Genomic DNA, 25,828 nt, shown 5'->3' on the forward strand with positions numbered 1-25,828 from the left:
AGGTAGAGCCTCGCACGAAATCCAGACACTTTCCGTAGAGGCCACTGTCACGAAGGATGCCTGAAAAATATTGTAACTAATAAGTGCTCGCCTTTCAAGAAGACTTATGCGAGGAATATAACAATAACATTCTTAGTTTTGAAGCTAGCACATTCAGTGAAGTGAAATTTGACCCAAGGAAGAATATTGTTGAGTGCTATTTGTAGATTTTTTACCTACTGGAGTAGTTGCCTAATATGTTACAAAACGTACTATGTCTTGCCATGTTATAGCAAACATGACGCACAAAAAATAACATATTAAAAGAAGGAAGGGGGCACATTATACTGCATGTAAATAACAGAATTATCGGAAGTGCACCCATGTCATACTTTCCTAATAAAACTGGCAGAAGTCTTTGTTTTAAACTCGGCACCATAATGCTATCTAGATATAGAACTCAACAAGCACCGATGACAATAAAGATAGTAGTCTTTGGCTCCGTGAAAATCATAGGTGATTTTTTAAATTTTTCTGGCAAACTTGAAGAAACAGACTTTTCATGTTTTTTGCAGAAACTGAAAAATACATTTAGTAAAAGAAAAAGGTAACTACATGCCACTAGTGCAAATCGAACCCGTAATGTCTGAGGTATGCGTCCTGTGATCTAACTCAGCTATGGTGATGGCTGCTTTTACGTCCCTTCAAAAAGCACTTGGTTAATTTTGCTTGTAGTTCATTCAGTGCTATAAAATATGTCAAAGAGAAAAAAAATACAGCGATGCTAATACAGGCCACTATTTCATGTCTGCCTTGGTGGTAAAGAACATGTGCTGTCTACTTCCTCACCAATTACGTGCAAAAGCAACAGCTCTGCTTACTACCACTCCCCATTTAGTATCCATATCTTAGCACTTATATAAAGTAAGTGAATAAATGCGTGAATGTTTCGTGCGCTAACTTTGTTCATTTGACATTATCTGATAGCTGTTAGTCTTTGGAGCAAAATAATTGAGTGGAATGAACGCCTATTATATAGTGGTCTGGGTGACACTCTAACAACAATTTATGTAATTTATTTTCACAATTTATGGAAGACTATTTAATAGCTACACGCCTAGAGTGTAAGTGCTTTAATGTACTAATGCAAGTTTTCCTGGCAAAAAAATACGTGCAAGCCAGTATGAATAATATCCGCGTTTTACATACAGCGAACTCTTCACATTGCCCAAGTATTGTTGAAAGCGCGAAAGGATTGAGATATCCTTTCTTTATTGCTTTGAATTATACATGCATCCCTAGTAACAGTAGCAATTAGGTAAATCAGCATGAATTATGACCGGTTTTGTACCAGCCTTCTTGGCCACTGATAGCTCTAGGGCTGCAAAACATGACGTCACACTCTACTGGTATGACAATGATATATCACATGTTCTGCGACTGGCACTGCTAATCAGTCCCTAAAACACCCAATTCATGCAGGCAGGCAGAAAGGAGTGTACACAACTGAAACTTTCCAAGTAAGCACATCAGATAAGTTGTTTAAATTTGAAATTTAATGTTTGTTCTGGTACATTTATGATTCTGAACATATTTCTCAGTTAAGATTTTATCTGTATTCAAGTTTTCCACATACCTAATGATAGTATTACTGCATTATTTTGTTCCAACTCGCAAACATTACTCACGTTTCACTTCCCAGCATCATCTCTGTGATCAGGGGACGGCCCATCAAGCTCACATATCATGCCGCTAGCACACATTATTGCTTGATACTCCACAACAAGTAGCCTTTTGTGCCCAGAGAAATAGATCCTCTGCTTTCTTCTTCACCTACAAATAGGCCTGGCAGTGGCGTCCACAGATTCCCAGCAGGTGGAACGGGGGGACACCTCTGTAGAACAGCCTGATATAAAAGAAGCACTCTCTTATGTTGTTTTTCCATTTTATATACTCTATTTAATTTCACTTATTTCCATTTACTGGGTATATAACCTGCCCTTGCACACAACCCATGCCCGTAACTGTGGACTCCTGGAAAATAAAAACCTCTCCTCAGGCTAGGAAGCTGCAGAGAACCCCTGAGCGCACTTCGAAATTCTCTCACTGTTCGTATTCGGTGGGTCAGCAGAAGCAGGTGTTTTTTTTTTCAGGTGCAGCCATGTAACCGCAGCCGCGAGGCCCGTTACCTGCGCCACTGGTTTTCTTTCGTTTCTTTTTCTTTATCACGGCGCAGCTGGTGATGCAAAACTATCAATTGTACTATCGATAGTTAGGAATTTCGACAGTACTATCTACCGTACATCGATAGTGCTTTCGATAGTTCTATCGATAGTAGTATCTACAATACTCCCGATAGTACTATTGATAGCCGTATCAATACTACTTGCTATATGTAATACTATCGATTCCATAAAATCAACCACGCATAGCCAATGCATCCTAAACTTGGTTTCCAGAGTGTGTCGTATGGAGCTGATGGTATTAGTAACTGACAGACTCGCTCGTTTTCGCAGCCTACGCGTCTGTGAGCTATGCAAACATTGCAGCTATGTGTCGCGGATCTCCTAGTTGCGAAGCGTGTGTGCGAAAAGCATTTCTGCAGCGGTTACAACAGCAAGACGAGTCTCCAGTGCATGAAGCTCTCGTGCTAGCCAGCACAAGTTGTTGTGCTGTTTGTTCTTTCTCGGGATGCAGTTCCAGCAACATTTTCGAACTGTCCCAGCTACCTTTGGTAATTAACTGTACCGCTTTTGTCTCTCAGTTTAAAGTGGTAGTCATTTTATTTTAACTCTAGTTTGCTCACTTGCATACACGTCGGCGTATAGAAGAAAAAGGCACCTGACATGCGCAGTGTCATTGCAATGCTATCACGAGCCTACAAATAATGAGATGCGCAGCAATCACCGTTCGTTATTCTTATTCCAGCCATCATGCTTTCGAATGCCTTCGTTACGGTGTGATACAGAGATGGATATCTTTATGTGGAACTGCTTCCTGTAATATGCGATTTTGTACTGATATGTAGCTTTTATCTAGCTCGTGTATCAAGATGTTCTTCTCATCTAGTGCTTCATCTGAGATAGTGAAATAGCGATAAGCCACTGCCACGCTTACAACCTCATCATTGATGAAATGCTTGATAAGCATCGCTTTAGATTCCCATGCACTGAACACAAGGATTGTTCAGTTTTGAGTATGAATGTATCGATGAACAAACTCGGGGTCATTTACTGCGGAATTCAATATTTCATTCGTCCACAAGATATTTTATAAATGCATGAATTCAGTGTTGCAGGTAGTCAGTTATTGCAAATGCCATCGTGTTAGCGCGGGTAATGTGGTACTCGGCTCCTGTCTAGAAAGACGCTGCTTTGGTACCGAGCCATGGCGGCTCTATTCCAATGGAAGCGAAAGGCAAGAGCACCATGTACTGTGCGATGCGAGAGCATGTTAAGAACCACAGCTGGTCGAACTTTATCCGGAGACGTCCACTACGGCTTCCCTCACAGCTTAAGTCTCTTTGGGACGCTAAGCCTGATAAGAGCGTGAAACCAATCAGGTATCGCAAATGTTTTGGCTATATCGCTAACCAAGAAATGCATATGAAAAGGGCTACTATCGATAGTGTTACTATCGATAGTGTTACTATCGATAGTGTTACTATCGACAGTCTCACTATCGACAGTCTGACTATCGACAGTCTGACTATCGATAGCAGTGCTATCGGTAGTAATACTAAAGATTCTACTTTCCATATCACTATCAGAAAAACTATCGCTGCCACTATATATAATACTATTAATAGCCTGTCCTTAGTAGTACTATGGATAGTTTAAAAAAATTATCGATACTATCGATAGCCGATTTCCCGATAGTTTTACATCACTAGCCCTAGCACAAAGGCGCTCACAGGTTTTCTTGCTTTTTAAGGCGGAAGCCTTTAATGCCTCATCGTTGTAAGCAGGAGTTGTCGACAGAAATGTCACGCTTTTCAATTGGTCGAAATGGTCGTGACGTCACAGTGCGCGAGTTTCAAACAGCGCCAATTGTACTTCGGCAAAAAGATCGCTGAAATCGAGAGGCGAATCGAGGAATATACACTTACTCTCCAAACACAACAATGGAACCAAATATGTGAAAGCGTCAATGAACAGCTCGGAAATAAGAAGACATGGCATCTTCTAAGACACCTGCTCGACCCAGAACAAACTTGTCCTGCGCAACAAATAGAAGACACACTCCAAGCAGAAGTGGACATCATTGAGGCATGCGCATGGGAATCCGGCCTCACTTGTTCGGAGCAAAAATCTGAACTCTTCGTGATCCGTCGTAAACAAAGAGGTAGGCGTACCACGACATCCCCCCCGCAAATAAACGTCTATGTTAATGGACGATCTGTCAAAGAGGTACAAACAATGACAATACTGGGGTTGTATTTACAAACAAATGGAAAGAATACTGGCACACTCACTAAGCTAAAACGCACGGTAGAAGCGACGGCGCGATTAATCCGCCGCATAGCTAACCGCAGACAAGGGGTGAGGGAAAGAGATTTATGCCGACTAGTGCAGGCCTTTGCGCTGAGCAGGATACTCTATGCCACCCCTTATCTCAAATTTTCGAAAGCAGGAAAGGACAAATTGGATAGCATGAGAGACAGCAGGCCTATAAGGCTGCGTTAGGACTTCCACTAAATGCCTCAACCGAAAGGCTTATGAGGTTAGGAATACATAACACCTACAATGAACTGAAAGAAGCCCATTTAATGGCCCAAACAGCGCGATTAGCCAATTCCAGAACTGGCAGGAGTATTCTTACCAGGCTCAGAATTAACTTTCAACCTACGAATAACGATGCTAAAGTAGACTTACCCCGTGACTATAGGACGGCCCTACTAATCAAACCACTCCCCAAAAACATGCACCCCTTACACCATGAGGGTAGAAGGCAAGCACGAGCCAAAGCCTTACATAAGAAATATAGACAGTGCGCTGGAACACTTTATGTAGATGCGGCAGAATACAAACATACCAATGCCTTTGCAATTGTGGTTGCGAACGAGAATGGTGAACACATCGTCTCGCCAACAATCAAAACGAAATCCTCTGAAACGGCAGAAGAGGCGGCTATAGCCCTCGCCCTAGCGCATACCCAAGAGAGCATCATCCTCAGCGATTCCAAAATGGGTATCAATAATTTCGCTAAAGGGCGAATTACAAACACCTCCCTTAGAATCCTTAACGCAACCAAATTCTCGCCAAATTATTCCGAATTGATATGGGTCCCAGCCCATTCAGGGAATCCGGGGAACGAGGCAGCCCATAATAAAGCCCGAGGTTTTGTCGACCGGGCAGTGGATGAGTCTGGCTCCCTGAATTTCACGAAGGACTCTATGATCACATATCATGATCTCACCAATCATTTTAAACTAGAGAGGAGAATTTTCCCTCCTCCAGACAAAAGACTTGCCAAAGAACAAGAGGTTACGTGGCGTCGTCTACAGACGAGATCGATACGCACCCCATCACTCCTCGCGCACATTTATCCAGATCTTTGCATCCCAAACTGCAAACACTGTGGCCAACGTGCTACCTACGATCACATCCTGTGGGATTGCAAAATAGAGCCACCTCCGGGTGATCTAGTTACAGCTCCTTCTCTCGAGCAGTGGGAGACCGTGCTGGCTAGCTCTGACCCCAGAACGCAAGTTTTGGCGGTGGAGTGCGCTGACAAAGTCGTCGATGGCTATGTACTCTCGACCACTTAACGCGACCTCTTGCCAAGCTCTTTCCGACGAATAATATGTTTTACAATCAACCCTTAACCATGCAACCAATTAAAGGGATGGTATAGGGGTGCTTCAAGTGAGACTGAGCTTAGTTAATTGCCCAATTACCCTAATTAACCTTTCTAGACAGACCAAAAAATTCAATAAAACCGAGTAGGAAATTGGTCGAGTTGGGAATCGAACCAGGGTCTCCGGAGTGCGAGACAAGCACGCTAACCACTCCGCCATGGCAGCTCGATGTTTTTGAATGAACAAAGGCGCGCCTAGTGAATACGGTGTCTTCGTTCACTCCCATCTTCCTCCGTTCCCTAACGGCGAGTTTCAGGTGTCCACCAAGATATGCGAAACAGGACATTTCCTTTCCTCAAAAATTACTTTACCGACCAAGCAAGCCGTAGAGCTGAACGAGCGATGGCGTTCTGTGCACTCCCTGGCAGCGTTGCAAGACGCTGTCGCGTTCTACTCTGAGATGCGGCGCTTATAACCACACATCAGTGACACAAGCAGCCACACCGCGCTTAAGGCTTTCGCCTCCCCGCAGTTTAGGTCAACAAAGTTCCCCCTAAATTTTTTATCATGAAATGCGCAGCCGTGAAGGACCGCAACAGGAGAACAGCGGTTTTAACAATGGCAGGACAGAAGCTCTTCCGCTTCTTACCGGAACGCGCATTACTTGATGTGTACGTACCTCAGAAAAACGTGCCAAGTTGGCAAGCAGCAACCACTGGTGCATCCTGAGACCCAAGAGGCGGCCATACGGGGTCTCTATGTGACCGAAAAGAGTAGGCACAATGGTCGACATTACCGAGCAGTGGCGGCCGAAAATTTGCTCCAAATTCCACCACCTGTTAGAGCAGACCAGTCGGCGGAGAGCCATAAGAAGGGCATCCTGGCCTGAAACTCTGATGCCTTGGCTGCTCTACATGGCTTCAGGTATGTGCAGCGCTGTCTTCAGTTCATCAAGATTCTGCTTCCCTGAGCGAAAAAATCGTCGGAATGTCTCTTCTTCCAAGGCGCTGGCGTTGAGAAGCCCGTCATAGGGTCGCTAGCTCCCGAGATCCGAGAAAAAGACCTTCCAAGTCACTCCAACTTGAGTGAAGGTACAGCAACTGGGCGCAAAGCAAGCTTGCTTGCACTCATCGTAAACTTTTGCATCGTTTCCAGACAACAAAAACTGCGTTCCGAAAAGACGGCATTGCGAGAAAGCGCTCTAGCTTCGGATATATAGCGGATGGTAGGACAAGTCTGGTGCTTGCATGATATTGGCCATTTTTTTACACAAAGTTGACTTAAGAAGACAAAGTTTTATAAACTATTTTCAATATGCACCGTTTTAATTCTAAATTGATTGGTCTATTACTATATTACTGTTTTGTAAAGATAAACGTTTTGCATAAAAGATATTTATCTACTACCTTTTCTTTTTTGTCGTCATGGCGCTACGTGCAAACGACGCTAAGCGACCGCTTGTGACACTATTCTAGAAGCCGTGAAACTGAACTCATTAAGCTAGGGTTATGTGTGTGCAGATAGGGTCACCCTACGGGCTGTTACCCAATACCAGAAATCTTTAATATGAGACTTGCAACGTCCGAAAGGTAACCGCAGCACAGGATAGACAAAAGAAAAGCGTTTCTGCCATTTGAAACGAGCTTGTCACTACTCAGGTTTTTGCCTCAACTCATGCTTTGCTCCGAAGCGATTCCAATTCGGTGCGCTTAAGAGTACGCTTGGCGCTGTCAACGCATCTTCCATACTTTTCCACCCACTTTAACGTCCCATATTAGAAAGGTGCCTGGCTTCACTCTATTTGAAACATAAATCAAAAACACGCAAGCCGACCGCCGCCGTGGGGCAGAAAAGGTTGGGGGAATGAGACCGCACGCATTCATTTTTGTAACGCGGTGATTTCATGGGTTCTAAGGAGCCGTCTTTCGGGCATTGTTTGAAGGAATACCGGAAATATGAAATGAGAAAGCTGTGTAAGGTAGACACACAAGCTTAACTCGATAGTTCAGATGGGCTAGAATAATTGGTATCCTTTGAGACGGACCATAATCGACACCCTCATGAAAGAAGTGCCACTAAGAACTAATTAAACAGTTTACCTAAGTTAGAAAAGTATTTCACTGCGAAACAAGAGTTTGAGAAACTGGGGAGAAAACAGAGGAGTTCTTTGCGTTAGTGCGGCATATGGTAAGGCGCATTATATTCATTGACTTGCTTGAGTTGAAAAAAAAAATGGGGCATTTCAAAGGATACCGGAACCTAGCACCGTTCCTTAACCCCGAGTACAAGGCTCCGTGGGGTGCGAAACAAGTTATTAGTGTTAGGCAAGAATCTTTAGAGCAACGTCAATTACGTATGCATCCGATAGCAGTACCCAGGTTGATGTGACAAGCATCTTTTTTTTCCTTGGCCTAATCAATGTCACGGATCTTAATGAAGGTCAAATGGAGCGCACTTTAGAAGTGTACACTATCAGGTAACAGCAGTTACAACAAATTTGGGTCATAATACCAAGGGACACGCTTGACGCGATTGCAGCTCAAGCGAATGGTAATGATTTAGGGCCTTTATATAGGCGCACGTATTGCTTTCTTTAGATGCCGTAAACTGAAACCTCTGAGAAATATTTGTTATGTATTCAGTGCGTTATGAACCACTACAGTGAACAAGATTCCGCTCCCTTCATTGTAGACCTTACCAGCAGTCTTCCTGCTTTCTTAATTCACTGGTGCACCATTACCGTAAATTTCATTTAAGATTTCGCTGTAGATGAACGGACATGCCATCCTTCATGATTTATCATACAAAGCCCTCTTCGACTACACCAAAAAATCCTTATGGTTCTGCCAAGACTTATCGCTTCGGAGGAAAGCAGGAGTCGGGGGACTTCAGACGCACAACTCCAACGTAAGAACCCCCATCGTTCCGTCATAAGACACTGGAAGCATTACCTTTCACCGCAGCGCGCTGCGACCTTCGTTCGCGTGTTTAAAGTCATATTTTGAGCTACGGTACTAACAGTAACTGATGAGCACAGCATTTTATTACAGCGATACGCTCAATGTTGCCTCTCTTGTTGTCCATAGAAAGAAACTAGCAACGAGGAGAACAGAAACCTTTCTCGATAAAATATGCGACCCCCCCCCCCTGCCCACACGCCCCACACCAAGTAGTGTTTTTTTGTTCTAATTGTGTTATATGGTAGAATTTCTTCACATCGTTTTGTTCGAATACCGAGAATGTGAATTGCACGTCACATGCAATGACTACGAAACATTCGAAAGGCCTTGCTTACATGTATGAAATGGCACCGTATACCAAACAAGAGGTGTCACTTCACTGAAATATCTTTCACTTCGTGGTCAAAACCAGTGTGAAATGGCACTAGAAAATAAAAGCAAACCAAACGGATGACGCTGAACAGAAAACAAAGCATTTTTAAGTGCAGTACTATCCTGTCTGCATCTTCTCTTCTGATTTGCCAGGCTGGTTTCCCCATGCAGATGTAATGCAGCAACTGGGCCAGCAATCCATGGTTTTTCAGCATCTTCAACTTCCATCGCTTTGGAAATATGGCAATCGAGATTCTCTATAACTTTGCTGCAAGTAATAGTAGCAGTAGCGCCAAACATGCGATGAGATTCTGAACCAGGCCATTTTTTTCCACGGAGCTTTTTTTATGAAGGCATTTGCTTTGGCGTATCGTAAGATTGCACCACGACAACGAATAAATCCTTAGATCTCTCCGGGCTATGATGGTTGTTTGCTGCCGTTTATTGTCCCAAACTCACCCCATTCGTCTCCTATGGCAGTCTTAAGTACTTGGTTCGAGGGCAGGAAATACTTTTAAAGGAAGATCTTGCTAAATATTGGCAGGTTAGACCGTTAGCATAACAATATATCGGGAACTTACAATACTCCAATGTTGCCCCACAGCTTTTCATGAAAGCTGCATTCACATATGAATGACAGATGTTTAGAGAAGCCGTCTATATGTGCGTTTGACATGCATTTGCAAAGAGAAGATTCACATTCTGAGACGCCTTTGGCAGGACACCTCTTGCGACAATTTGTTTGCGAGGAAGCTGTTAATCCGCAGTTTGCCTTAGCGTCTAGGGTTTTCAGTTGCAGGGCCGGGCATTGTTCTTCGCCGAAACGCCGTTTACCAACTACCGCTTTAAAAGGTTGCTGCTGAGAGAACACTTATTCTACACCTTTTGGCAACTTTTGAATTCAGAAGAGGGTGGTCACTTCGACGGAATCACTATATTACCCTAAGTGTGCATTGTAGCTGCCTGTCAATTTCGCACAGCTAAAGACTGGTTCTGCTCACGTATTGATTTGTTATTTAATGGCAGCGCTATATTCCACGATGATGGGGGTTTTGCTGGGATTATCTGCTGTTTGGATCTTCAAGTTCTTCTGATACTTCGCCTCCGATGCCAAGACTGCAGTCCAGATAGCGGTGCCGACAAGGTTGAGAGATCCACAAATCACGAAGAGCCAGTCGTAGGCTCCAAGTCTGTCTCTGATGTAACCTGCAAAAAAGACGACCTCATGCGTCACACGCCAATGAGAACTCTATCCAGCCGTCACTTGTGAAGGAGAGCAAATGGAAAGGCTCTGCGGAATCAGCGCTAAAAGGTACGCAGGCGAATATTTTAAGTCTAACTCCAGAACATCCGATGTTCAACTCCAGAATATCACAGCGATGAATTTAAGAAAAATTCCTATTTGCAGTTTGGCTGTCCCGCCTTGAAACCTATGCCACAGCTTCCGCTGGAATAGGAAGCAGCTTACAATTCCACTTCTCAATATGTATGGAGTTCTCTTGGCAACTTCTAAAGGATTGCATTCACGCATTCTCAACAGAGCGCCGCCTGTGAGCTCTGCTTTTTTCTCTCTGTTTGGTTTAAGTTGCCCTTAATAACTTATTCGTTAGAGACACAGACTATTGAAGAAAAGTGCTCGAAAATTTCTTTTGTCCTCCCCACAAATCAGAAGTACTTCTCTGTTCATGAGGCTTGAAACTGCAGAAATCAGTAAATAACATTTGATGTGAATGTCACAAAAAAAATTATTCCCACAATCAAAACGCACCTAACCCCATCTGAAAAACACGTTCATTCGCCCTTTTCGGGCGGAGGACAGTACGGTAACGCTATTAAAAAAGAAAACGCTACATACGAGGACAAACAAAAAACGACACACGACGTGCTTTAAAGAATAAATATTTACACCACAGAGAGATACAGCCCCCATCAAAAATATGGCGGTGGCGAAAACATTTATTCAGAACGGACAGGAGGTGTTTGGATCAGCCCGTAAGGGACCGATCCTTACAAACACTAGGTGGAGGTCCCTAGTTAGGGACCCCAGTGGCGGTAGCCGCCGCCCGGGCGCGCCCGACTAAGGGCCGTTTCACATGCTGCGACTAGAACGAAAATAGTCGGCCTAGTCGGTGACGCCGCAGTGCGATTTTCGCACAGTGCTTTCACATGCAACGCGTACCCAGCGAATTCGGTCGGAGCATGATGGGTCGGAGGGACACGCAAGGTTGCTCGATGTTCACATAGGAAACCCACGATTAAACGCGTCAGAAGCGCTGCACGGAATGTGTTGACGATGTTATGACCAACGTGTTTTTAGATGCAAGGCAGTATTTCGTATGTTTTGATTAGAATAAACAGTTTTGCTTACGCCGCGGGAACAGCTTCCACGTGACCCCACGCCGAGACGGCGCGTGACGTCACGTCACGTGCGAGTTGTGTTGCCGCGGCCGGTCTCGACGCGCGCGCGTGCGCTCTCGCTCGCGCGCCTGGAGACCGGTCGTGGCCGCGGCAGCTGCTCCCGCGTGACGTCCCGTCACGTGCCGTCTCGGCGCTGCCCATTGGTCAGTCGCAGAGCGAACACACCGACGCTGCGACTGGATTCCAATCGGACGGAACTTGGTCGCAGGCCGTCTGCGGCTAGACCGACGGCCCTCCCCAGTCGCAGACCGACAGAATTCGCAGCGTCGCAGGCGAGAATCGCATGCATGTGAAACGGCCCTAAGGCTTGTTGGGCCTGTATGTCGTGGCAGCCGAGCAGGGTCGCCTCCAAGCCCTCCCGGCTTGGGTTGAGGATGGGGGGAATAGCCGGGTTGGAGGGGCAGGCCCACACCATGTGATAGGTGTCCGAAGACACCGCACTACAGTGCCGGCAGTTGCCGCTAAAGGAGGGGTCGAAATGTTTTAGGGCTGCAGGGCACAGCAATGTATGGTGAAGAGGCGGAGAAGGAGACGCTCATCCGCCTTTTTGAGGCCTTTACATGGGCTAGGGTAAAGGCGATGGCTATCTTGATAGTAGGTTGTGATACCTTTGAACGTATAGACCGGATTAAAATCGGGTTCCTGATCAGGCGGGGAGGAGAAAACAGCCTGGTGAGAGAGCGCGCGGGCGGCTGCGTCTGCTGCCTCGTTTCCTGCCAACCTCTGATGAGCAGGGGCCCATATGAGGTAACGGTGTGCGGGGTCCGTATCCCGTATGTAATTTTGGTATATTCGTTAGGCTAGGAAGAGAGTGCAGCCTCGTTCGACGCTCCGACAGGCCCCTCGCGAGTCGGTGATTATGTATTTTGAATTGGAATGTGACGCCGCGAGAGCAATCGTGACCTCTTCTGCTTGTGTTGCACTGCGGGCTCTGAAAGTGAGGCCGTTAACTGTGTTGCTGTTGTGAACTACCGCGGCCGTGTACCATCCCTCGTGGTGAGGGCCGGAGGCGTCCACGTAGTATACGCCTGTTTTGTTGCCATAATATCGGGCTAGCGCTTCCGCTCGTGCCAGGCGCCGACCATTATGGTCTTCGTGTGACATGTTTGCTGGAAAGGCCGCTCATGGCTACTTAATGGGGCTATAACCCCTTACCATCTGCTACTTTTCTCGAGGGAAATCAATCTTATCCTCCTCATATTCCTCCTCACCCACCTGAGAGCAAGGGAGCCTTGCACCCTTACCTTTTTATACCTTCGCACCAAGTGCGTTTCTGAGACGAGTATGCCATCAGTTAGCCCTTCAACCGCGCCGCGGACATGTGCAGTCTGCTGTTTATTATTGTGCCCTCCATCAATAATATACAGCGCACTGCACATGGCCGCGGCGCGGTTAAAAGGCTAACTGATGGCATACTCGTCTCAGAAACGCACTTGGTGCGAAGGTATAAAAAGGTAAGGGTGCAAGGCTCCCTTGCTCTCAGGTGGGTGAGGAGGAATATGAGGAGGATAAGATTGATTTCCCTCGAGAAAAGTAGCAGATGGTAAGGGGTTATAGCCCCATTAAGTAGCCATGAGTCCGTGGCGTTCCGCGATTTCTAGAGCTCTTGTCACAATCCGGATCTGTGTGCCAGAGTCGGAACTGAGCCATGCGGCCTCCCATCGATCGGTATTCGAGAGCTGCAAACCTCGAGGAGGGGAGTCCCGAGGGCAAGCCGAGAGTATGTGGAATAGAGGGGCATGTTGGCCACATAATTTACAAGAAGGAAGCTAGACACCAGGGTATATGCGGGCATATATCGCCAGGTTGCAAGGCAGAATTGCTGTTTCGGCGCTGCAGTAAGTGCGGTGTTCGTGTGATTACTTCTTTCCCCTCGCTTATAGGGGGGCGTTTGCATCGATGCAAAGCGCATTCACCTCGGGTAGCTGCACCGAAGCGGGGGGTCCGCGGTGCGAGCAGCAAAGCTGTCGGGGTCACTCGAAGATAAGCCGTGGCAGCTTCTTCCCTCTAGCACGAGCTACCTGTTAAGAGACTGCAGTGGCCGAACTGATTCCGCGCGTGTGTCGCCAGTGAAAAAAACGAATGCCTCATGCACGCAGAGCCCTAGGCAACAAGCCATGCTGTTGCTAAATTTCATTCAGGCTCCTTTCATGTGTTCTCAGAAAAGACAACTGGGCTTACTTAAACTGAGACAACCTGAAATAGTCACGAATGGTGCAGTGCTTTACCCCGCATTAAAAAAACAGCCTGGGGACCATCTTGATTACTTTCAGCTTGTCTTGATTTCTTTTCGAAAAACTATGCTCTGCTCGCGTAACACGTGGCTAAAATCTCACTTCTAATAGTTTCTGGTTTCTTTTATCCAATAGTGAAATCGTTGATTCATGTACGTGCTTAGCCTCGAAAAGCGACTCAGGCTATGAGGGATGCCGTAAAGGTGGGCTTCGCATAATTTCGACAGCCTGGGGTTCATTAACACGCACCGACATCGCAAATCACACGGGTTTCTAGAATTTCGCCTCCGTCGAAAAGCGACGGCCACGACTGAGATCGAACCCGCGTCTTTCCGGTCAGCAGCTGTGCGCCATAGCCACTCAGCCACCACGGCAGCCTTTGAGGATAGTGTGGGAGTTGTGTTTTAAGTGGAGTTTAACTTTCGGAAGCGACACAAGCACCTTGGAACGCCGCACTCTACGGCTCCGGACCGATTTACATCACCTTAGATTCTTCTATACGGGTAAAACAACACCCTGGCGTTTCAGCATTTAACCGTCATCGAAATGCGGCCGCCTCGGAGGGCATTCGATCGGGAACCATGCTTTCAGTAACTGAACAACGAAGCCAAGGAACCGCCGCAGCGGGTAACAACACACCGAACAGATAAATTAATGCTAACGTCCGAAAGCTGCCATGTAAGACTTCCTCGAAAAGATATGTTTTGTTTCGAGCCAGCTCACATTACGTCTACTTGGTTGGCGAATATATATGTACCCGTTGTCTGGCTTGAGAAATTCTGCATTTTTAAATATGAACTTTATGAGTCACAAGAATGATTTTCTCGGCACAGTATTGTCAGCGGTGCAGGGCATCAGAATACAGCAACTACTAAAGGTAACTAGTACTGTGGTTAACTAATATTGACCGGTTACCTTTTAACTGTCCCTTTATGCTTTCTTCTATACTGAGAGGCGCGTAAGAACGGTAAGTAATATAAATGTCAGTTTTTAGAATTTGGAAAACACATTTACCCTCGGGGGGGGGGGGGGGGGGGGGGCACAATAAATTCTGGCTACGTCACGCCAAAATGCGCGCGCTTTTGTAAAGCCCCCAGACAAAGGAACCCGTTCAGAGCTGCTAACTCGTCCAAACAGCCAATTTTTGGGGGGCTAGGAGCGTTGACGGTGTCTTCGGGAAATTCAAAAATTGATGAGGATATTACATAGGGTGGACTACGCGCCTCCGATAGATGGAGAATACCTGTGATAAGTTAAAACTCAACTACTCAGTCTCAGTTAACCAGCCTACTAGTTGGCCCTGTTTGACTGTATTCTGGTGTGGTATACCGCTGACTTGTTGCGTGAAAAAAGTGCTTTTCTAACTACACAAGCCTATTTTTAAAGATTGGAGGACATCTAATATGCAACACCAAGCATATCACAGATGCTATATTTATTGTCTTGGTAACCGCTGGGCCCATTTCCGTGAAAGCCACTTCGGGTTCCATCCTAAAGAAATGGATAAACACTTCCTGACTAGTCCACAATGCAGAGATATTAGAGGAAATAAATTAATTTGGTCTTCCACCATTGTCTCTAGTAGCCTTGAGCCAGAGATAAGCATTCAAAGCCAGTCGCAGTGAATGTCAGCTGTTTGAGTAATAATAGTTTTTTGTGGCCACCATCTTCACTGATAAAAATAAAAAACTAAAATTTGGCAATCTGTTGAGAAGCTTCTCATATAGTTGATTTATATGCTACTGTAATTATCAGACTAATTCGTTTTCTTTCTCGTCATATACAAGGTTAGCCTGAGGCAGAAGTATCTCTGAGCTTAGTAGTGGCCGTTAAAAAGATATTCAGTAATTAGGAAAAGAGTTTGAGCAAAAATTATTTAAAATAAATAATCTTCATCAGAGAAGTTGGTTTCAGGGGTGAACCATTTTGCCTTGAATTCTTTGCCCTACTGTGCTTCCTGGAGTGCTTCACAGGACGACTTGCTACTTGTATTTTTAATTAAAAATAATCACGTGCTCCAGCTCAGTTCTGTATTTAAGGGCGGTAAAAGCAATGAAAACAGTTTGGTATTTAGCGCTAACATTACGTCCTCTCTATCTAAGCATCGACTAGCCCAGCTTTGTGTCTGAAACAGTCCTAGCGTGCAATATTTGTTTAAGAAACAGGTTCATGTGAGAAGTAATCAAGAACTAGTGCTTATGCGCTGAACACGCAATGATGGATTGGCGCCTTTGCCGTTCTAATGCTGTGCGTAAAGAGTTCAATATTGAGCCTCACGGCCGTCGTGGCCGCGCTTTTACTGAGACCTAATATTGCCCAGTAATCCGGCCTCTCAGATTTTGCTGCACGTTTCACAACAACATAATTTGAAAGCCACTGTGGAAACCTTTTGAGGGGCATCACTCTTCGCCCCACGAGCAACTTAGGGTATGAAACAAAAAAGTGACGCTCCAGTAACGAGAAAGAATTTAGGATTCGTTTAAGTATTCATTTGCGAACTCATGATCGAGTTTTCCCCACGGCTTCGAATATATTGTGTGCTGCCAAGCAGGGTTCCTCACCAAGGTCTTTACTAATCATGTTAAACGCAGTACTTGATTTTTTTAGGACTTCTGATGAACCACCACGTATCTCAATCCACGATAGTGACAGGGCAGGACAAGGGATTAGTGACAACACAATAAAAAATGAACAACGTATTGGAGGGTGCCTCTGCACGCTAGCCAACAATCATCTTGTCTTCGAAGACAAGTTTTCTTGTTGAAGCGTCGCCTGGGAAGATGACGCTCCCTTAGACCCACGTTCGTATTGTTCCTCGCTTATTAACATCTCAAAGAGTATATCATGAAAACTAAACAAGCACATACCTACTATAGAAGGCTTCACGAACGACAGCAGTCCTGCAGAGGCCATGACCATTCCAAACGACATGGACAATCTTTCGAGTCCGAAATAAGACTCCAAAAGCATCGGGAAAAGCACCATGCCGGTACCGACAAGAAAAGCTATACCCAGTGCTGCCGAAAATATTAACACTGGAGGGGAGACTACCGGGAGAAGAACAAGAAGAATGCCTTCAGCGCTCAATAAAAGCAGCATGACGGCTTTGTGCCCAAGTAGGCCACGGTCAACAGCGACTGGGAGCACGAGTCTCCCTGCGATTTCTGCGATGGCACCCACTGATGACATCGTCACGGCGCTGGACACAGGTACCCCTCGATCGATGGCGAAGTCGACAAAAAGGGATATATAGCACTCGAACACGAGGCTATACGCGTTGAAGCTGTACACGATTAGATAAAAAATAGGGTCCATGAAGACCGTGAGCCCATAGTTTAGCGAACGGGGTTTTATTTCCTTGCTGGACGAAGCTGAGTTTGCGGAAATCCCTTGGTATTGGACAATGCTATTCCTCCACACTGGAGTGCGGGGAAAGAGGCTGAATGCTAAACAGTTCATAAGGATGGCTCCAAAGATGAGGAGAGAGCCGTGCAAGCCGTAAATTCCTGTCAGGTACTCGAGTAGCTTGGGGAAAATGAACAGGCCGATGGTGACGCCCGTGTAGTTGAGGCCCGTGGCGAGACCCTTGTGTTTGTCGAAGTGCTCGTTGATGACTGTGGGTGCCACGATGAACACCATTCCAATGCCGATGGCTGCGAGAGAGAATTTATAGCAATGTAAGCACCATGAGGTAAAAGCTGTTGTGCCAGGTTTTATTCAAATGACAGCTGATAAAGTATATTTGAATGCAGCGCAGTCCGTTTTAAGAATGTGGCCACGACGCAAACAGCAAACCACTGACTGAAGAGGAGGAGGCATTCCAGGAATTTCTCATGCCATCATATATACGACGTAAGATGCGAGTTAAAAAAACAGAGATACCAGACTGACATTGTTGAGTTGATTTCACACAAATATTTCGTCAAATAGCCTTTAAGATAGAAACTAGTACGGACACAGCTTTTCCCAGGCGAGACTAATTTTTACACATTGTTTTTTCTTACAACTAACCCACTGCAGTGGTTTGGTTGGTGTGGTTGTCGGCTGCTTATTTCTTTGGTTCATTGGTCGAAGGTTCATTCGTCGAAGTACAAAAACGTCCGCATGCGACGCGATGTAAACGCACTAAATGAGCCCTTAATGAGCCTGTCTAAATGAGCCCGCACACCTACACTACGGTGTCTCTCATAGCCCTTCTGTTTCAACCTTGAAGCCCAAAATTTCGAATTTTAGCATTTTGTTAGAGTGCTGCGCTGTATTCAAAGCCTTACCGTGTACAACGCCCAATGTAAACGTCATGACTTCAATGCTGGCGGCGAAGTAGCTGACGATGGCGCCAATACTTGCAGTAGCTGCTCCCGCTATGATCACTGGCCGTGCAGTGAACCTATGAGCCACGGGACCTGTTATCAAACCTGAAAGCAAAAGTAATTAAAATTGTTTACGCACATTTCAAAATCGCTGCCTCCAGATTTTCTAGAAATCCAGATACCACAGTTAATAAATATCAAAAGACAACAGCAACAACCACCTTTGATGGTCGAATTAAGATTGGTAATATTTTAGTAAAACCTTGCTAAAAATGAAATTCTCCAAACATATCTAAGTGAAAACGGAAGACTTGTCGAACAGTCAGTATGAGGATAATGTATTTATCCTGCTGTGAGAATGGAAGTGGAGCGTCGTTATGTTTACCGTACGGAACAACTCAAGCTAATGCCTTCGCTGTCTGTGTTCTACTCTGATCTTTGTTTTGAACGTCACGTGACTCTCTAGGAATCGACCAGCACCGTTCACGCCTTCGCATAAAAAATTAATTCAGTATACTGCCAGTATTGGGTTGAGAAAAAGAAAACGATTGGCCTGTGAGCACCACCTGTGAGCAGGCGTGGCGGCACATTGGTGGCATGCGCCTTCTTCCTGTTTACTAATGACTGCGAGCAAGCTATGCGGATTCTCTATTTATCGCGATCCGCGCCGGGCATGTGCGTGGGACGAAGCTGTTGTAGCCACGTTCTCGTCGTTTGCTGTCTTCGGCGCTCTTTGAATTCTAGGCAAACTGCCATTGTGTCTCAGCGTCACCGCCTCTCCTCACCTGGTTCCGCCGTGTACTGTGGCCTTGCGACTGGAGATCACGCGTGTATACCAGCGACCGCCGGAGCCAGTGAAGCTAACATGCCGCTACGAGATCAAGGTAACATATTTGCTGCAACGAATGGGCATCCACGATGTGCCTCGAAAGGTTCAAAACACTTTGACCTCTATTCGCTGGGCTGGCAACTTCTAAGCGGCACTCATTTTTAAACAAGACGGAAATTGATGGCGTGAAGAGAGTAATGTTTTGCTTTGCTCTCTATAGAAAAAATAAGCGCTTCAATGTATTCATGGTGTAGGTGACTCCACTTTCTTTTTAATCTTGCCGTCATCGGTAACGCGTATTGCGTGCTCCTTTTTATTTTTCATTGCTGTGAAAACGATATTACTCCTCGCGTCGCTTTATTTTATTTATGGTTAGCTGGTGGTTTGGGCTTATCCTTCCTGCCACATGGACCCCTCTTTTAATTGGGCACCCTATGTTTATATCGATAACAATGAAATATTAGATACAAGATGACGGGTTCATTGGCTACGGCAGAATGTTTATTCTCGACAAAACTTCTGAATTGCTGTATTTTCTTTCTTAGCGCCATCTCTAGCATGTTGTTCCTCGGTAGTTTTTCCCCGTTCTCGTTTCGACGCTGTGCTAATCCCAGTCACCGCCGCTACACCTCCCCTTGCCTTATTAGGTTGGGTTGGTTTAAGGGGGTTAACGTCCCAAAGCTACTAAGGCTATGGAGACGCCGTAGTGAAGGGCTCCGGAAATTTCGACCACCTAGGGTTCTTTAACGTGCAGTGACATCGCACAGTGCGCTGGCCTCTAGAATTTCTCCTCCAAAGAAATTCAACCGCTGCGGCCGGGATCGAACCCGTGTCTTTCGGGTCAGCAGCCGAGCACCATAACCACTGAGCCACCACGGCGGCCCTTGCCATAGTAGGTTTGGATCCTGCACAATGCCGGAACGGATGCATGATGTGCAATCCATTTCAATTTCAGTGGCCCATTTTGGAACTTGCGTATTCATATTGTTTTCTACGCATTTGTGAAAAGAGGTATTCATGTTGTTTGGTTGTTTTTGCTACACAGGCTACAAATAAAAAACTGCGCTATAATGGTGCTGGCACCTACCCATAGGAACCGATAGGAAGGCTTTAGTTATGTTTTTTTTATCACCCTTTATTAAACATTGTGATGCAACCTTTCTAGCATACTGTCATCGTGACTAAACGTCGGTACCTATATTTGCGCAGCGTTCAGGTTTAACACTCAATAAACATATAAGCATCATGAATAACGGAATAATAAAGACTCGTTTTAAAGCTGAGGAAACAGTAGCTTTTCCTTACCGGCAAGGTATACGACAGCACCCATGGCCATAATAGGCCAAGAGCCAATGCTCTTGTTTGTCTGGAAGGTATCCTGTAGGGCGACGAAGAGGAACCCTGAAGAACGCCTCACCGCCATCACAAAGCAGCTGGCCAGCGCACAGGACCCTGCATGAGATATCATTAAACCCCACGCAAAGCTTTTCGGCTCAACACCTCTAGTGTGGTTCCTGATACACGCTATTCCTGAGAACTTATAAAATGACTACTATAAAATTTACAAGCTTCACTGACACGTAAAATTATATTTACGGCGACAATCATTTTTATGTCTCTGCCATTACTGGCCGGTGTAAAGGTTACAATGCATGAAGACGGACGGTTTGTGCAAAATTTCGGAAAAATTAACAGTGTAACTCTTGTCAAAAAGCAGATTTTGCTAGTCTGGAACTTAAAAATAGGAGGTGCTTCGTTGATGGCAAAAACGATTTCGCGAACATCGTGATTTGAAAATGGAAGGAAAGGATTTTTTTCCCTCAAGACTAGTTTCCCTCGATGCTGATAGGGACCTCGGATACGAAAAGAAGAAACTGATTTTTTTTTCTCTAAAAACACATGCGTCCGACATGGTCACCCTAGGCGCCTAGCATGCAGAGCTAATCAAAAACAAGGGGCAGGGTAATGTTGGTCTCGGCCAGCTCCTTCAATGTTTGAAGTTTCACAATGGCATCTCCAGCGACCCAAGATCAAGGGTTCTTAGCTTGTTTGGCATCATGCGTCGTGCCCCGGATCTCGTTCGCACCCGTGCTGTTATCATCGTCAGGTAACTGTGTGCGCACGGCACCGGGGCAGCAATTCCGACGCATTTCCCCGACTTTCCTTCACTACATCTGGCGACACATGGCCGACAATCGACTGCGACAGCTCGCCGTCGGTGTGCAACGCCCATACATGTGCTTCATTGCCATTCCACACTTTGAGATTATGCTCGAGGTCTTCATGCTTTAAGATTTTGAGGTTGGTCTACACACGCATAGGCGGCTACATAAGCACGTTTTCGGGCTTATGTAGCAGCCTATGCGCGTTGGTTAATAGACATGATTAGAGTGGATATGAGTGCACTCATGAGTGAGTGTGCCGACTTATCGAGAATGTTGAATTTTTTCAACCTGCTACAGTTACATCGTCGGGCTAGAATCCTGCCAGCAATCGTTTATTGCTGTTCTCATGAGGCTTATTTGCATGCCACCTCGAGTTAACGTAGGATGTTTTATTCCAACCTGGGCATTTTACTGGAAGCAATTAATGATAAAATCACGGATACCATTAACGAGTGAGCAGTAGTACTAGGAGGCAGGGAGATAGCGACGATGCCTGGAAGCCTCTAGGCCAACAGCCCCAATAGAGTAGAGGAGGTATCAAAGTTACACAATATGCGCAAGGTAAGCGATATTTATTGCTTACGATGTAGCGTTCGTTAATTACGTGAAAGCATTGACCTCAGTTGAAATCTCATCAGTCATGAAGGCATTGGGCAATCAGGGTGTAGAAGAGCGTTATGTGAAAATATCTGTAACGAATGTATAGGTACCATATTGCTTCGTGGATTGAGAACAGTTGGGGGTAAAAGTTAATGGCGAATACCAAGATTTTTGCCAGTCGGTGATGACATTGCCTTGCTAAGACGCTCAGCAGATGAACTGCAAGGCATGATCAATGAGTTAGACCGGCAGAGCAGGAAGGTAGGCATTAAAATTAGCATGCAGAAGACCAAAGTAATGTCACCAGTATCGCATGGGAACAGTAGTTCGCACTTGGTAGCGAGGTGCTGGAAGAGGTAAGGGAATACTTGTACTTAGGGCAGGTAGTGGCTTCTAATGCGGATCATGAGAGGGAAATAACTAGAAGAATAAGAATGGGGTGGAGTGCATATGAGAGGTTATCTCAGGTGATGAATTGCAGTTTACCAATATTTCTCAAGAGAAAAGTATATGACAGCTTTATCTTACCGGTACTGACGTACGCGGCGAAAGTGGAGGCCAGCGAAGAGAATTCAGCTTAAGTTAAGGACAATGCATTGAGCTATGAAAAGAAAAATGATAGGTGTTCTGCGTTCTGGGCTACATGCGGCGTAATCTCAGCGACTCATCCCCAGACAAAAAAAAAAAACAGGCGTATCTCACGTTCGTCAAACCAAAACATGAATACGCATCAGGCATCTGGAACCCGTCCCAATCATACCTCGTCGCAAACCTCGAAGCCATTCAAAATCGCGCAGGACGATTTATCACCTCGAATTATTCAAAACATTCGAGCGTCACCTCAATGAAAAGAGACCTCGACTTTCCGTATTTCGCATCACGCCGCATCATATCTCGTTTGTGCCTTCTTCACACATTTTATTATCGCCCACGGTCCAGACATGAGCTACTAACAACACCACTAAGATCTTGCCGTTTAAGCCACAACTAGTCTCTAGCACAAATTTCCTCCCGCACCCGTGCAATGAGTAGCTCATTTTCCCCTCATCCAATAGTCTCATGGAATTTCTTAACTGAACACATAGCCGAATGCACAGATAGAAATCAACTCAGTAGTAAGCTAAAACATCAGCCATCCTGAATAGGCTGCCCCCTTTGTATTCTTTTGTTACTTCTTTTAGTTGAATTTCTGCGCCTTAGTGCAATTTTTGTTTCTCTTGCGATTGGTTGTTTGCTGTTATTTCACTTAGATATATTTCTGCATTTTTTATCGTGCCTTTTTTTCTTGCTTTTGTTTTAGCTTCCCTTCGTTGTATTTTATATCTTTGTCTTCATCTTTTTCCACGGTCAAGAAATATACGTCAAGTTAATTCGCCCCCTTTATGTAATGCCCTCGGGCCCTTAAGGAGAAAATAAATGAAATGAAATGAAATGAAATGAAGAAACCGGAAGCGGGCAGAGTAGGTGAGGGAACAAAGGCGGAATAAAGATATCGTAGTGGAAATCAAGAAGAAACGGGCTTGGGCAGAGAACGTAAAGCGAGGGCGAGATAACTGCTGCTACTTAAAGGTAACGAATTTGGTTCGATGAGAAGGAAAGCCTAGTAGGGGGCACCAGAAAGTTAGGCGGTGGAATGAGATTAAGAATTTTGCGGAGATACGGTGGCTGCAGCGAACAAAGAATAGGGCTAATTGGAGAGACATGGGAGAGGTTTTTGCCCTACAGTTGGCGTAGTCAGAATGATGATGGTGTTGATGATGATGAAGTGTCGTCAAAAGTACACAGTGGAAGGAATCAAGTATTCTGTTAAGGGTGGGAGGTCAGAAGAGGTTAACAGGAAATGTGACATCAATCAGGTACTAGATAAATATGTCGAATGGAAACAACTCCTATACATAGCCAATTTAGATGGTCCTATGAAGAGCCTGGAGAGTGGCTAGCAGCGTAACAAGCCACTTTCCAGCGGTGGGAAGCAGTCTGCGAGGAGCGGCGCTCAAATGTCGCATTACTGACTATCGTTTCGTCTGTCATTTTTTTCTTCTCCGACAGGGCGCCGCCACTTCTAAGCAAAATGGAGAGGCCATCACTCAACTGACTTATGGCTAGGCGCTTTCCACACATAATCGGAGTATTTTTTTTTCCTTGTTGGCTATTCTTCAAGGACGCAGTGGGGAAGATGCTTTCCGCGCCGTTTCGAAATCCCAAAAGTGTGCCGAAGGTTCAGGTACTGAGTTCGGTGTTTGAAATGCGCTAATGAGAACTCTGCGCCATAGCTCACTGACATAATCGCTGCTCGCTGAAGGACAGATTTGAGAAGGGGCATAAACCAGCAGCAGATCCGGGTTTAACCACGCATAATTTGATATTTCGCTGAGGCGTTTCCTTATGTAGGGCGTAGACGAACGAGGCGCTTCGACTCGTGGAGACATCAGTCCCAGCGAAAACGCGACGCCTGTATGAGGCGGCATAGCTATGTCACGACTGGCAAAAGAATAACCCTGTGTGCGAAAGAGGCAGTGGGCGTAAACTCCCGTTCCCATCAGGAACTGCTACCTGCGGGATTGTGAAGCTGCGTTTAAGCGCCAAATGCTACTTCTGAGGAGACCGAAATCGTGAGCGCTGCAACGTGGCAGAGAGTAGATCCACCCAAGTGTGAGCGCCACTCAAGCAAAGGTGCATGAATTTAATGGAAGGAACGCCGACCAAAAGGTTGTTTATATGAAGGCGAAGACGTTTCGGCTTCCATACGGAAGCTTTGATCACTGACCTAAACAACTTTTAACCGTTAAAAACCTATTAACAGCAGCCTTTTGGTCGGCGTTCCTTCCGTTAAATTAATGAATCTTCTACCCCACCAGATGAGTTTTCGTCGAACGTTAGATTTCATCAAGCAAAGGTGGTTTCAAGAAAATACTTCTCCAGGGCATTTTGCCGCTTACCAGCCACAAGCCAGCTGTGGACGCTATCTGGACCGTGTTGGCGCACTCGGGTACCCCGTTTCCATTGAGTCCGTTGACAACCGTCGGATATTATGGCTTCCATTCCTGGGTGGAATGCGGGTTTCCTGCGATAAAGATAAAGTCTACACTCCCACTGGCCATATCGCGGTGACGTTTAAGGTATCAGAAATGGCCGACTGTCATGACATCCAGCAGCTGCACGCATGTCGAAGCAATCAATCTCTGTTAAGAAATACCAATCCAAACACTCTTAGTGGTTTTTTTCCCATGTGTTCCCAAAAGAAAATCTTTGCAGGGTCTCCAGTCCATTTACGAATTCATTTAATTACATATAAAAACAATTATACGTAGCACACTCTGAGATATGCACTTGAGTTTATATAAGGTATTGTCCGCACTGCTCACATACGGCAACGAAAAGTGCAGGAAATGGTGTTCAAGTAAATGCTGAGAACTCGTTCCCGCCGTAGCTTTTACCATATGTTTCGGGAAGCGTGGCATTTATTTTTACGAAGCTCATTAGGACCTGCGGCATGGTAATAATGGTGATGATAGGCATCAGGAAAGAGGTCCCTAATAGTAATTAGTAAGCGAGACAAATAGTTTCTGACTCTCAGTATTCTGATATTCAGTTCCTCATATTCAGGCGCCTACACACCGGTAATGTTCCGGTGTGTAGCTTAAAAAAGAAGGTTTTTGTTCCTTACGGCATCTGCATCATTTTAACCCTCTTTCAAAACATCTCTGCCTGGGCCTCCACTGTACAAGGCCCTGCACAAGGGCACTGGGAAAACGATATCGCACAAAGCACGGTACAGTTCCTTCCGTTTCACAGTCGACAGAAAATCATTTGAAAACCACGCGGAAAGAAATCTCACACTCGCTACGATTCCCTGGTAAAAGCCGCTGATCCTAATGTAAACCTCAGTAGTAGAGATTCCGTACTCCGGCAGCAGGCGCCGCAGCTTAACTTCGCATACGGAGCGCAAAATCGGGTCTCTTCTGTCCCGATTAAACAAAAAATGATTGATCAGCTGCCGCAAAAACAAATGGTCCAGTCCCAGCCCTCCGTCTTGTACCCGTCTGAATAGGTTGGTCCGGCTACAACGCTCCCATTCAGACGACCTGATGAAGACGGCGAAAATCCTGCGCAGCTTCTGAATATTTAACCCTTTCACTGCCAGGTTTGTTTACTCACAGC

At 45.5% G+C, this 25,828-nt stretch overlaps 1 protein-coding gene across 1 annotated transcript; it reads right to left on the minus strand.

The window, feature by feature from the left end:
• Positions 1-10,102: 10,102 nt before the first annotated feature.
• LOC149361750 (monocarboxylate transporter 13-like) lies at positions 10,103-24,726 on the minus strand. The gene is made up of 5 exons (XM_089572790.1): positions 24,607-24,726; positions 20,208-20,354; positions 18,035-18,178; positions 16,631-17,416; positions 10,103-10,317 (listed from the first exon to the last, which is right to left on the minus strand). Exons 1-5 carry the CDS (start codon positions 24,707-24,709, stop codon positions 10,124-10,126), a joined length of 1,374 nt encoding a protein of 457 aa, XP_089428916.1. The 5' UTR covers positions 24,710-24,726; the 3' UTR covers positions 10,103-10,123.
• Between the last annotated feature and the right edge of the window lie 1,102 nt (positions 24,727-25,828).

Source organism: Amblyomma mixtum, chromosome 2 (assembly GCF_055824585.1).
Source record: "Amblyomma mixtum isolate Tamu chromosome 2, ASM5582458v1, whole genome shotgun sequence".
Classification (NCBI taxonomy): Eukaryota; Metazoa; Arthropoda; class Arachnida; order Ixodida; family Ixodidae; genus Amblyomma; species Amblyomma mixtum.